General features: G+C 48.7%; 1 protein-coding gene across 6 annotated transcripts in view; it reads left to right on the forward strand.

Moving 5' to 3' along the window:
- The window catches only part of LOC147111195 (inter-alpha-trypsin inhibitor heavy chain H3-like), a 219,260-nt gene that overhangs the window by 144,860 nt on the left and 60,991 nt on the right, over positions 1-13,409 (forward strand). For 4 of the 6 annotated variants that reach the window (XM_086001845.1, XM_086001849.1, XM_086001846.1 and 1 more), the window contains one exon: positions 4,626-4,661. The exons of the other annotated variants lie outside the window; for them this stretch is intronic. In XM_086001845.1, the coding sequence (XP_085857971.1) occupies positions 4,626-4,661 (36 nt within the window). The remainder of the gene's footprint in view (positions 1-4,625; positions 4,662-13,409) is intronic. 6 annotated transcript variants of the gene reach the window in all.

Genomic DNA, 13,409 nt, shown 5'->3' on the forward strand with positions numbered 1-13,409 from the left:
TTTAAACCTGTTAGTTTCCATTAAACTTCGTTTTGTTTGATCGCCTGAGTGGACCTCAGTCTTTGGATAGGAACTAAACATTCCTACATTGGTGACCCCGACTTTTGCGAACGGTTTTCGCAGAAGATACTCAACATGGAAACGAACGCCGTTACCTTGAAGCTACCGCAGTTCTGGGAGCAACAGCCAGCCGCGTGGTTCATCCAGGCTGAAGCCCAGTTCGCCATCAGGGACATCGTTGCGGATCAGACCCGTTATTATTCGTGGTCTCCGCCCTCGACAGCGCCACAGGCTCGCGGATCGTCAGCCTACTTGGTAGTCTGCCTACTGATCGCAAGTATGACACGTTAAAGGTGCGGTTGCTACAGGTCTTCAGGCTCACGAAGTCGGAGCGCGCCCGGCGGCTGCTCGCTATGCCCGGCCTCGGGGACTCCAAGCCGCCCGAGCTCATGAGCCAAATGCTCACACTCGTCGGTTCCGAACCGGAATGCTTCCTCTTCAGGGAGCTATCCCTCAGCCAACTACCGGAGCAAGTTCAGGCTGCCCTAGCCAGGTCCGAAGTCACAGACTGCGCGGAGCTTGTTCCCGAAGCGGACAAGATTTTTGCGGTGACACTGCAGTACTGCGCTACCACGAGGCGCCCATCCCCCACAGACGCTGCTCCAGCTCCTCAATCAGCGGGGTTGTGCTTCTACCCCCCCTTTTTTGCGCGAAAGCAAGATGCTGCCGCCCTCCCTGCAGCTTTTCGCTGAAAAAAAAACATCTACAGCAACCCTGGCGAAAGAGGACCGGGTCTAACGAGCGCCCCGCGGCTGCGATGGCCATCGGAAATTCGGGAAAGCTTCTCTTCATCACCGATTCCCTATCTGGTCAATGTTTCCTTTGCGACACCGGGGCGCAGTGTAGCATCCTACCAGCGTCAAATCTCGATATACAAGCTGGGGGCCACGGCCCCTCCCTCGTGCCGGCTAATGGCGCGGACATTTGGACCTTCGGAAGGCGGCGGGTTCAGGTGTGTTTCGGCGGCCAGCGCTTCCACTGGGAATTCATCACGGCCAAAGTCTCGCAGGCCATCCTCGGGGCGGATTTTTTGTGCGCCAACGGCCTCCTGGTCGATGTCAGGCACCGCCGGTTGATCAATGCGGCCACGTTCCACTCCATTCCGTGCCACCGCTGTAACGCAATGCCGCGCACTGTCTCCTGTGCGTTCCCACCTCCAGATGACTTCACTCACCTCCTCGGAGAGTTCCCAGATCTGACCAGGCCCAATTTCTCCTCCGCGGCCACGAAACATGGTGTAGAACATCACATCACCACTACTGGCCCCCCAGTTTATGCAAGGGCCTGACGACTCGAACCCGGCAAGCTCGCGGCTGTGAAAGCAGAGTTCAACACGATGGAGCAGCTGGGGATTATTCGCCGGTCGAATAGTCCCTGGTCTTCGCCTCTCCACATTGTTCTGAAACCCGGCGGCGGATGGCGGCCATGCGGCGACTACCGACGCCTGAATGACGCCACTACTCCTGATCGGTACCCGATCCCGCATATTCAAGATTTCTCGGCCCATTTGGCGGGAAATACTTTTTTTTCAAAAGTCGACCTCGTCCGTGGTTACCACCAGGTCCCCGTGCACCCGCAAGACGTCCCGAAGACCGCAGTTATCACCCCATTCGGCCTGTTTGAATTTCTGCAGATGCCGTTTGGCTTGAAGAATGCTGCACTGGCTTTCCAGCGCTTGATGGACTCCGTGCTTTGGGACCTAAAATCCCTCTTCGTCTACCTCGACGACATCCTCATCACCAGCCCTAGCAAAGAGGAGCACTTCTGCCATTTGCGCACCCTCTTTACACGCCTCAGTCAACACGGTTTGATTATCAACCCGGCCAAGTGCCAGTTCGGCCTGCAGCGGATTGATTTCTTGGGCCACCGCATTACATCAGATGGCGCAATTCCCTTACAGACGAAGGTCGAGGCAGTTACATCTTTCCCGCGCCCGCAGACCGTCAAGACCCTACAAGAGTTCCTCGGGATGGTCAATTTTTATCACCGGTTCGTCCCTAAGGCGGCCCTGCTTATGCAGCCCTTGTACGAGGCCCTCAAGGCCAAGTCCGGTAAGGATCCGATCAGCTGGACGGCCAAGATGGACCGAGCGTTCGCCGACACCAAAGGCGCCTTGGCCAACGCAACCATGCTGGCGTACCCGCTTCCAGGTGCCACCATCGCCCTTACCACCGACGCGTCGGACTACACAATCGGCACAGTGCAGGAACAGTGGGTGAATGGGACGTGGCAACCGCTGGCGCTTTTCAGCCACCAACTACGGCGAAACGAAAGAAAGTACAGCACTTTCGACCGGGAGTTGCTGGCCTTTTTTCTAGCCATCCGCCATTTCCAGTTCTTACTAGCGGGACGTCCGTTCACGGCTTTTGTAGTCCACAAGCCACTAACGTTCACTATGGCCAAGACCGCCGCACCGTGGTCAGATCGGCAACAACGTCACCTGACGTTCATTTCAGAATTCACCACGGACATTCAGCATTTTTCCGGTAAGGACAACCTGGTGGCGGATTGCCTCTTCCGCGCGACTGTTCACGCAGTCCAACTCGGAATCGACTATGCCCTAATGGCTGCGGATCAAGCCTCGGACCCAGAGGTCCAATCATACAGAACCAGCCCCTCTAGCTTCCAAGCGGCCGACGTCAAATTCCATGCCGCAGGCACCACGCTACTTTGCGACGTCTCCATGGGAGCTCCCCGCCCTATCGTACCAGTCGCCTGGCGCCAAAAAGTGTTCGACGCCATACACGGGTTGTCGCACCCTGGCATGAAGGCCTCGCAAAGGCTGATGTCGTCAAAATTCGTCTGGAGGGGTATGCACATGGATGTCCGCGACTGGGCCAACACCTGCGTGGTCTGCCAAAAGGCCAAGGTACAGCGTCATGTAAAGGCTCCATTGGCCACTTTCGTTGTTCCGGAGCGTCGGTTCGACCACGTGAATGTGGACCTCGTGGGGCCGCTTCCACCTTCTCAAGGTTTTACACACATCTTCACAATGGTAGACCACACCACTAGATGGCCAGAGGCAGTTCCTTTGATTTCCACCACTTCGGCAGACGTGGCCAGAGCTTTCATCTCCTCTTGGGTTGCTCGTTTCAGGGTACCGGCGGACATCTCTTCCGATCGTGGACCGCAGTTTTCCTCTGAGCTCTGGAACGCTGTGGCTCAGGGACTCGGCACCAAGCTACATCGCACCACCGCCTATCATCCACAGGCGAACGGCCTGTGCGAACGATTCCACAGGTCCCTCAAAGCCCCTCTGCGGGCCAGTCTTCAAGGCGCGGGGTGGGTGGACAGACTTCCATGGGCCCTTTTAGGTCTTCGTACGGCGCCCAAAGAAGATTTGCAATCATCCTCGGCGGAACTCGTATATGGCCAGCCACTACGAGTACCAAGGGATTTCCTCCCGTCTCCAACAGAGCCATGGTCCGCATCCCAGCAACTCGTCAGTCACCAGGAGGCAGCCAGATGTTTTGCTCCAGTGCCTACGTCGCATCACGGCTTACAGAGCTCCCATGTTCCAGCTGAGCTGAAGAGTGCCGAGTACGTGTTTATCCGCCACAACGCTCACCGGGATCCGCTCAAGCCCCCTTACACTGGTCCCTTCCGCGTCATAGAGCTGGGAGACAAAACCTTTTCGGTTGATATCGGAGGTAAACAGGACCACATTTTGGTTGACCAGTTGAAGCCGGCACACTTAGACCTGGACCGCCCAGTCGAGATCGCTCAACCGCCAAAACGTGGCCAACCGCCCACAGTCGCCGTGCCAGATCCACCACAACTGCCCGCCAGCTCGACCACCATCCATCAGCTTCCACTTCAGGGTTACAGAAGTCGCTCGGACAGGCTTGTCAGGCCTCCTCGCCGTCTCACTTTTTCTGTTAAAGACAATTCTGGGGGGGCGCATGTGGCGGAGCCCTAAAGGACACAGATCGTTTGTATATAATTCCCTTTAACAACATGTTAGCTACAGCCTGAGTCTGTATCTTTATTTATACTGTTTACTTGTACAGAGCGTGATTACTTTAACAGCACGGGTAAACGCGATGACGTCACGCCGTTCATCACGTGATCCCCCACTGGCAGGAAGAACGTGATGACGTCATGATGTCAACCACGGGACCGCCCGAGCAGTCCTCGCGGAGCCTCCGAACTGAGCAGACCTACACTCGATGTTCTCCTGTAGTTACTTGTTTAAACCTGTTAGTTTCCATTAAACTTCGTTTTGTTTGATCGCCTGAGTGGACCTCAGTCTTTGGATAGGAACTAGACATTCCTACAGTGTAAGACTTTTGAGGTTTGATGCTTCTGAGCCACACTTTCAGGTGTGATGCCCATGAACCAAGAGTTATCACAAAACTAACCAATCAAATTGATCAAACAATTTTATCAGTTCTTCCCAAGCCATCAAACTATATACAGCTAATAATTCCATTTAGAATGCAATAAGTACTTTTAAAAATTACATAATTTTTTTAGGGATGTACTAAACCTGGCTCTATGGATGGATGCCAGACACAGATTTTTTTTTAATTAGAAAAATAAATATATGTTAATTTATTTTTCAGGAATGTTCCCAGGACACTCTGGTCCTCCAGGACCTGGTGAGTTTTTTTGAATGAAAGCTTATCTCATTTTAAGATGTCTCTGAGAGATGTGGTAAGGTGCTAGATAAATGTAAGAGTTTCTTTGTCAAATACAAATTACCCGACAATTGCAAGCAGTTTTTTCCTTTGTATCTACTTTAATTACTTGCAAAAGCAATGGTCTTTTCAATTGGCACACCTGATAAGTATACTTATTGCCACGTAACCCAGAAGATACAGCAGTGATGTTCAGTGATGAAATACTTTCAGCTACTTTAGTTAAACTTGATTACACATTGATTCTCATATTTGTACCTAAAGGTTTCCTAACCACTTCCACTTCTGGTGAGACCCAGCTTGATCATTTATTGTTTCATATATTTGTAGTAATATACCTTTCAACCATGTACATTTACATATGAAGATACAAAAGGAAAAGACCAGCTGGTCCATCAAGCCTGCCCCACGCTCATGTTGACCGGACCATCATGACTAAGCTCTTCCTCCTGTCCTCCACCCTCGCAGCCATGTAATCTCCCGGGAAAGGCAAAAAAATCAGAGAAAAAACCCAGGGCCAATAACTGAAAAATGCTCTGGAAAATTCCTCTCCGACCCACTGAGGTTGTCAAAGCCAGTCCAGGAGATCACATGGGCTAAGTCCTATCTATAAAGACACTTATCTTCTGTATGATGTGATCTCCGACCCAGACAAGAACTGGTCCAGTTCCCCCTTGAAGGCGTACATTGAGTCAACAACCTCCACACCAGACGGCAACGTATTCCAGAGGCTCACTACTCTCTGGGAAAAGATGAATCGCCTTACTATTGAACTATGGAAGATTTGGGCAAGGCGTCTAATCTCTTTAATGACCTTTGAATGTATATTAGCCAGACCTGGTACTCTATCAATTTTGAGCTTGCCTAATCTATCCAAGATGACAATACTATCTATTTTAATAATAATGCCATTCAATACAGAGCACTGCCCCCATCCCCCACCGCTCACCCCAATCTGGAACATAAGCATCATCAGGAGTAGAGACTGATGCAAAATAGTCATTTAGCATTTCTGGCATAACCTGAGAATCAGTTTGAATCTGCCCTACAGTACCCTTTAGTGGCCCTATATGGTCCTTAATGGACTTCTGATTTCTGACATAGCTGAAAAAATCTTTACTATTACTACCATAATTTTCATTTGTTTTTTCCAACCCACCATTGCAAGCAGTTTTTTCCTGTGTATCTACTTCCATTACTTGCAAAAGCATTGATCTTTTTAATTGGCACACCTGATAAATATACTTATTGCCATGTAACCCAGAAGATCCAGCAGTGATGTTCAGTGATGAAATAACTTAAGCTACTTTAGTTACTTGATTACACACCGATTCTCATATTATTCTCTACTGATTTCATATACCGTGTTGACCATTTATTGTTTCATATAATTGTATTAATATAACTTTGAATCACGTACATTTACATACAAAATTGACGGGCAGGAAAAGATCAGCTGGTAACTCAAGCCTGCCCCATGCTCATGTTGACCGGAGCATCATTACTAAACACTTCCTCCCTTCCTGCATCCCTGCAGCTCCCTCTTGAAGGCATACAGATAGTCATCACCCACTGCACCAGCTGGTAACATATTCCAGAGGCTAACTATTCTTTGGGAAAAGAAGAACTGCCTAATATCCAGTCTATTCCTACTCTTACATAGTTAAATTATCTCCCCAATCTGCTAAACTTAAATAACCTATCCATAGGGATGCTATCCTATCCTTTCGTTTTTTTATATACCTCTATCAGGTCCCCTTTAAGTCTATGCTGCTTTAAGGTATTTGATCCTATCTGAGTAGCACAGGTTCTTTAAGCTAGGGGTCATTTTTGCAGCTCTCCTCTGGACCTTTTCCACATGGGGGGTCCAAAACTGGGCACAGTACTCCAGATGCGGTCTGACCAGCGATCTATATAGTGACAGATTGATCCCCTTGGATTTATACTGCATGGTTCCATTAATACAATCTAATTCGCTGTTAGCTTTAGCTACAATTTCTCTATTTGGACCAAATCTTATCTATAAAGACACTTACCTTTGAAATGATGTGATGTCAGCCACAGCCATTAACTGGCCAAACTCCCTCTTGAAGGCATACAGATAGTCATCAACCTCCGCACAGCTCATTTTATCGACACTGCATTTATCCAGAGTAAATGCCATTTGCCATTGTGTGGTCCATTCCCCTAGCACATCTGCCATAACCTGAGAACTGGATTGTCATAAAAACCCATCGAGTTTTTTGATGAGGTAACAGAGAAAGTTGATGAGGGCAATGCGGTTGGCGTGGTGCACATGGAGTTCCAAAAGGCGTTTGATAAAGTACCACATAATAGGCTTGCCAGCAAAGTTAGAGCCCACAGAATAAAAGGGACAGTGGCAGCATGGATACGAAATTGGCTAAGTGACAGAGTAGTGGTGAATGGCTGTTTTTCGGACTGGAGGAAGGTACACAGTGGTGTTCCCCAGGAGTCAGTACTAGGACCACTCCTTTTCTTGATAGATATTTATGGTTTGGACTTGGGTGTACAGGGCACAATTTCAAAATTTGCAGATGACAGAAAACTTGGAAGTATAGTGAACAGTGAAGAGGATAGTGATAGACTTCAAGAAGACAAAGACAGGCTGGTGAAATTGGCAGACATGTGGCAGATTAAATTTAACGCAGAAAAGTGCGAAGTGATACATTTTGGTATGAAGAACGAGGAGAGGACTTAAAAACTAAAGGGTACATTCCAAACGGGGGTGCCTGAAGAGAGAGAGCTGGGGGTATATGTGCACAAATCTTTGAAGGTGGCAGGGCTGGTTGAGAAAGCGGTTAAAAAAGCATACGGGACACTGGGCTTCATAAATAGAGACGTGGAGTACAAAAGCAAAGATGGCCTTAGAGAGGGTGCAGAAAAGATTTACAGGAATGATTCCAGGGATGAGGAACTTCAGTTAGGATTCTTACAGGACTAGACAGGGTAGATATTTCCCCTCGCTGGGGAATCTAGAACCAAGGATCACAGTCTCAGAATAAGGGGTCGGCCATTTAGGACTGAGATGAGGAGAAATGTCTTCACTCAGAGGGTGGTGAATCTTTGGAATTCTCTACCCCAGAGGGCTGTGGAGTCTCAGTCATTGAGTATATTCAAGACAGAGATCGATAGATTTTTGAATATTAAAAGAATCAAGGGATATGGGGATGGTGCAGGAAAGTGGAGATGTGGTAGAAGATCAGCCATGATCTTACTGAATGGCGGAGTAGGCTCGAAGGGCCAAATGGCTTACTCCTCCTATTTCTTATGTTAAGTTCTTATGTAGTTACGTGGATAGACTGGAGAAGCTGGGGTTCTCCTTAGAGCAGAGACGGTTCAAAAAAGGTGGTAGAGAGAAAACGGGGAATTATAGACCGGTAAGCCTGACATCGGTAGTGGGGAAAATGCTAGAGTCCATTATAAAAGATGTAATAGTAGAGCACTTGGAAAACAGTGACAGGATCGGACAAAGTCAACATAGATTTACAAAAGGTAAATCATGCTTGACTAATCTACTGGATTTTTTTGAGGATGTAACTGGTAAAATAGATAAGGGAGAAGCATTGGATGTGGTGTATTTGGACTTTCAGAAGGCTTTCGATAAGGTCCTGCATAAGAGATTAGCGTGTAAAGTTAAGGCACATGGGATTGGGGGCAAGGTATTGACTTGGTTAGAGAACTGGTTGGCAGACAGAAAGCAAAGGGTTGGAATAAACAGGTCTTTTTCCGAGTGGCAGGCAGTGACTAGTGGGGTACCGCAGGGATCGGTCCTTGGACCCCAGCTATTCACAATATATATTAATGATCTGGACAAGGGAACTAGATGTAATATCTCCAAATTTGCAGACGACACTAAACTGGGTGGGCATGTGTGCTGTGAGGAGGATGCCGAGAAACTCCAGGATGATTTGGACAGGTTGGGTGATTGGGCAGAAGCATGGCAGATGCAATATAACGTGGATAAATGTGAGGTTATCCACTTTGGTGGCAAAAAGAGGAAGGCAGATTATTATCTGAATGGCAATAGATTGGGAGAAGGGGAAGTGCAACGAGACCTGTGCACTAGTCGCTGAAGGTAAGCATGCAGGTGCAGCAGGCGGTTAAGAAGGCAAATGGTATGTTGGCCTTCGTAGCGAGAGGGTTTGAATACAGGAACAAGGACGTCTTGCTACAGTTGTACAGGGCCTTGGTGAGACCACATCTTGAGTATTGTGTGCAGTTTTGGTCGCCTTATCTGAGGAAGGATGTTCTTGCCATGGAAGGAGTTCATCGAAGATTCACCAGGCTGATACCTGGGATGGCAGGAATGACGTATGAGGAGAGATTGGGTCGATTGGGCTTATACTCGCTGGAATTTAGAAGAATGAGAGGGGATCTCATTGAAACTTATAAAATTCTGACAGGACTGGACAGACTAGATGCAGGAAGGATGTTCCCGATGGTCGGGGAGTCCAGAACCAGGGGTCACAGTCTAAGGATAAGGGGTAAGCCAGTTAGGACAGAAATGAGGAGGAATTTCTTCACCCAGAGAGTGGTGAACCTGTGGAATTCTCTACCTCAGAAGGCAGTAGAGGCCAATTCATTAAATATATTCAAGAAGGAGTTGGATATACTTCTTAAGTCTAAAGGGATCAAGGGGTATGGGGAGAAACCAGGGACCGGGTACTGAATTTGAATGATCAGCCACGACTGCATTGAATGGCGGAGTAGGCTCGAGGGGCCGAATGGCCTACACCTGCTCCTATCTTCTATGTTTCTATGTTTGAGAGGAGATTTGATAGATTTATTCAAAATCATGAGGGATCTCGATAGAGTAGATAGAGAGAAACTGTTCCCATTGGTGGAAGGATCGAGAACCAGACAACACAGATTTAAACTGATTGGTAAACGAACCAAAGACGACATGAGGAAAAACATTTTTAGGCAGCGAATGGTGAGGATCCGGAATGCACTACCTGAAAGGGTGGTGGAGGCAGCCCCAATCATGGCTTTCAAAAGGGAATTGGATCAATACCTGAAGGAAATAAATTTGCAGGGCTACGGGGAAAGGGCGGGGGAGTGGGACTAGCTGAAGTGCTCTTGCAGAGAAACAGCACGGGCTGTAACCATTCTATGATTCTATGGTTAACTAATGCCATTTAGGGAAGGAAATCTGCCATCCTTACCTGGTCTGGCCTAAATGTGACCCACAGAAAACTGCCCTCTGAAATAGCCTAGCAAGCAACTCAGTTGTATCAAAAGCGCGACGAAAAACTAGAGTGAGAATAAAACTGTAGTGTATGTACCTTTAAGAGAGAACTACTTTGACAGCTCCTGTATACTGTAGTACCGGCAGTGACCACACCTGTATATAAGCCTTGAGCATGCCTCTGTACTGTCAGTCTTGAGACTACCCTACTCCAGTAAACACCTGTTGATTGTTAAGTTACAGCCTCCGTGTAGTTATTGGAAAACATCATACTTTAAGAATCACGAATTCAACAGTGGCGACGAGGTCGATTCGAATCTGCCTGCAACTCTGCATTTCCCTTCAAGGATTCGCTCCGGGAGGGCGGTGGAAGAAAGTCGAGGCCAGAAGCATGGGCGTCGACCACGAGCAACCGCCCAGTCATCCGGCAGAGAGTGAACATCGCAGGGGAGGCTGTTGAGAGCCGGGCTTGGTTCCCCAGCCACGACGATCCAGCAACAGACTGGCAACAGGTACAGCGCAGACCCTTCCCGGACAGCGGCGGCTGGAGCCGACCGACGGCATAGAAAAAGCCGAGCAGCATCGACGGGGTAAGAGAGAGGGTGAAGCGCACAGGGCGCGGCCAAGGGTTGAAAACCGAGCGGCGTCGAGGAAAAACAAACAGAGAGAGAGAGAGAGGGTAAAGCAGCAGCCGGGTTCAGGACCGAGCGATGGCAACGGGAAAGGCGCACAGAAGAACGCGCAGAGCACAGCCAGGGCTCAAGGGCTGAACCGCGTCCGCGGGGAGAAGAAGGGAGAGCGCGGGAGACGCCATTGAGCCGCGGAGAAGAAGGGAGAGCGCGGGAGACGCCATTTTTAAAGCCGCAGCGGAGAAGAAGGGCGAGCGCGGGAAGAAAGGAAAGCGCGGGAGACGCCATTTTGTGCCAGCGGAGAAGAAGGGAGAGCGCAGGAGACGCCATTTTAGACAGTTAAATCACACCCAGGGATGCCGAAGAGTGGCAGTATCACTGCGTTCGACAATGAAGTCGAAGATTGGGCGACATATGTGGAACGCATTGAGGTGTACTGCAGGGCGAATGAAGTGCCAGATGCTAGGAAAGCACTGGTTTTGTTAAATTCCATGGGTGCAAAAACTTATGGCTTACTGCGAATCCTAATAACCCCAGAGAAGCCCGTGGATAAGAATTTCGAAAGCATAGTGGAAATCCTACAGGACCACTTAAACTCCACACCGCTGCTGCTAGCAGAAAGATTTAAGTTCCACAAAAGGAACCAGCATAAAGACGAAAGTAATGCTGAGTACTTAACGGAACTGCGCAAGCTATCGAAACACTGCCAGTTTGGAGTGGGACTAGCAGATACGTTAAGGGACAAGTTTGTGTGTGGGCTTCAAAGTGAAGGAACCCAGAAACGGCTTCTATCAGAAAAGGATCTTACGCTGGACAAGGCTTTCAGCATGGCAGTATCACACGAAGCAGCCGCATGGGGCGCGGCAGAGATACAACGGAGACCGCAAGAATATGGCACCAATGAAATGTCATATGGAGCAGGGAAGTGTTATCGCTGCGGCAGAACAACACACGACCAGAAGGATTGTTGGTTCAAGGACCAAGTGTGCAGACAGTGTGGAAAAGCAGGACACATAGCAAGAGTCTGCAGGTCAGGGAAGAAAACCAGCAGCAAGAAATCTCCACAGGAGAAGTACAAAAAGGTACATAAGGTGATGAACAGTAGTTCATACGAACAGAAAAGTGATACAGACTCCGGAAGCAAGGAGCTGGGTTGTCTGAAACTACATAAGGTAATCAAAATGGAGGATCACCAGACTATCTGGGTCACACTCAAGATAGACGGAGTCCAAGTGAAAATGGAATTGGACACTGGATCAGCCCTAACAGTCATAAACCAAAGGGACTACAAGCGGCTATTTTCACATATACCCTTGAAAGCTACAGAGATTGTCTTGAAGACGTACACGGGGCAAAAAGTCTACCCCAAAGGAAAAATAAGGGTGAAAGTGATATACAAAGGCCAGGAAATACCTAAAATGGACCTATATGTATTGCCAGATGGAGGACCACCACTACTAGGACGTGAATGAATCTGGAAGATACAATTAGATTGGCATTCCATACAGGCACTGAAGGTTGAGGCCAAAAAGGATGACGACGTCACACCTGGACGACTGTCAAAAATGCTAACTGACGCACAAGAAGTGTTCCAGGAGGGACTCGGAACACTAAAAGGCATAACAACAACGATTAAAATGGAGGAAAATGCAAGCCCAAAGTTTTTTAAGGCCAGACCGGTGCCTTATGCGATCCGACCAGCCGTCGAAGCAGAGCTGGAAGGGTTGGAACGTTCAGGAGTACTGTCCAAAGTAGACGGGAGCGAGTGGGCTACACCCATCGTTCCTGTAATGAAGAGGTCGTTGAGAGGCCTGGGGAACCAAAGAAGGTCCGCATCTGTGGGGATTTTAAGGTGACAGTGAACCCAGTCCTTCACACGGTACAATATCCGCTTCCACGGATTGAGGATATTTTCGCCTCGCTATCTGTAGTTAAACGCTTCACCAAAATTGATCTGGCCCAGGCGTACGTGCAAATGGAGGTAGAAGAAGCCTCAAAACAATACCTCACGATCAACACTCATAAAGGTCTCTACCAATACAACCGGCTGGTGTTCAGTGTAGCATCGGCTCTGGCTATTTGGCAAAGGGCAATGGATCAAGTCCTGCAAGGGATTCCAGGGACCCAGTGTTATTTGGACGACATCCTGGTCACGGGCGAAAATGACAGTGATCACCTCGCCAACCTGGAGAAGGTGCTCACTAGATTAAAGGAATATGGGCTACGAGCTAATCGCCACAAGTGCAAGTTTTTCCAGAAGCAGATCTCGTATTGTGGCCACGTTATTGATGAAGAGGGGTTACATAAGACCCCTGAAAAGATTGAGACAGTAGTCAAGGCTCCAGCACCGGGAAATGTGTCACAACTGAGGTCGTTCCTCGGGCTGGTGAACTACTACCATAAGTTCTTACCAAATTTGTCTACAGTATTACACCCACTGAACACCCTACTGCAAACGGGGGTACCATGGAAGTGGAATGACGAATGAAAACGAGCTTTCCAGAAGTGCAAAGAATTGATCACATCAAAAGAGGTGTTGGCCCATTTCAACCCAGCACTACCAATTCGGTTGGCATGTGATGCATCACCCTATGGTATTGGAGCGGTGCTGTCGCACAAATTCCCAGATGGGTTGGAGAGGCCAGTAGCCTTTGCGTCTCGGTCACTAACCTCTTCCGAGCGCAACTACGCCCAGATCGACAGGGAGGCTCTCAGCCTAGTATGGGGAGAAAAATAATTCAACCACTATCTGCATGGACAGATGTTCACCTTGCTGACTGACCACCAACCACTTTTCTCCATCTTTAATCCAAAGAAGGGCGTTCCGGTGATGACTGCACAACGGTTACAAAGATGGTCCCTTTTTCTAGG

This window comes from Somniosus microcephalus, chromosome 11 (genome assembly GCF_052327205.1).
Source record: "Somniosus microcephalus isolate GS21.2 chromosome 11, FLI_Smic_1.0, whole genome shotgun sequence".
NCBI lineage: Eukaryota > Metazoa > Chordata > Chondrichthyes > Squaliformes > Somniosidae > Somniosus > Somniosus microcephalus.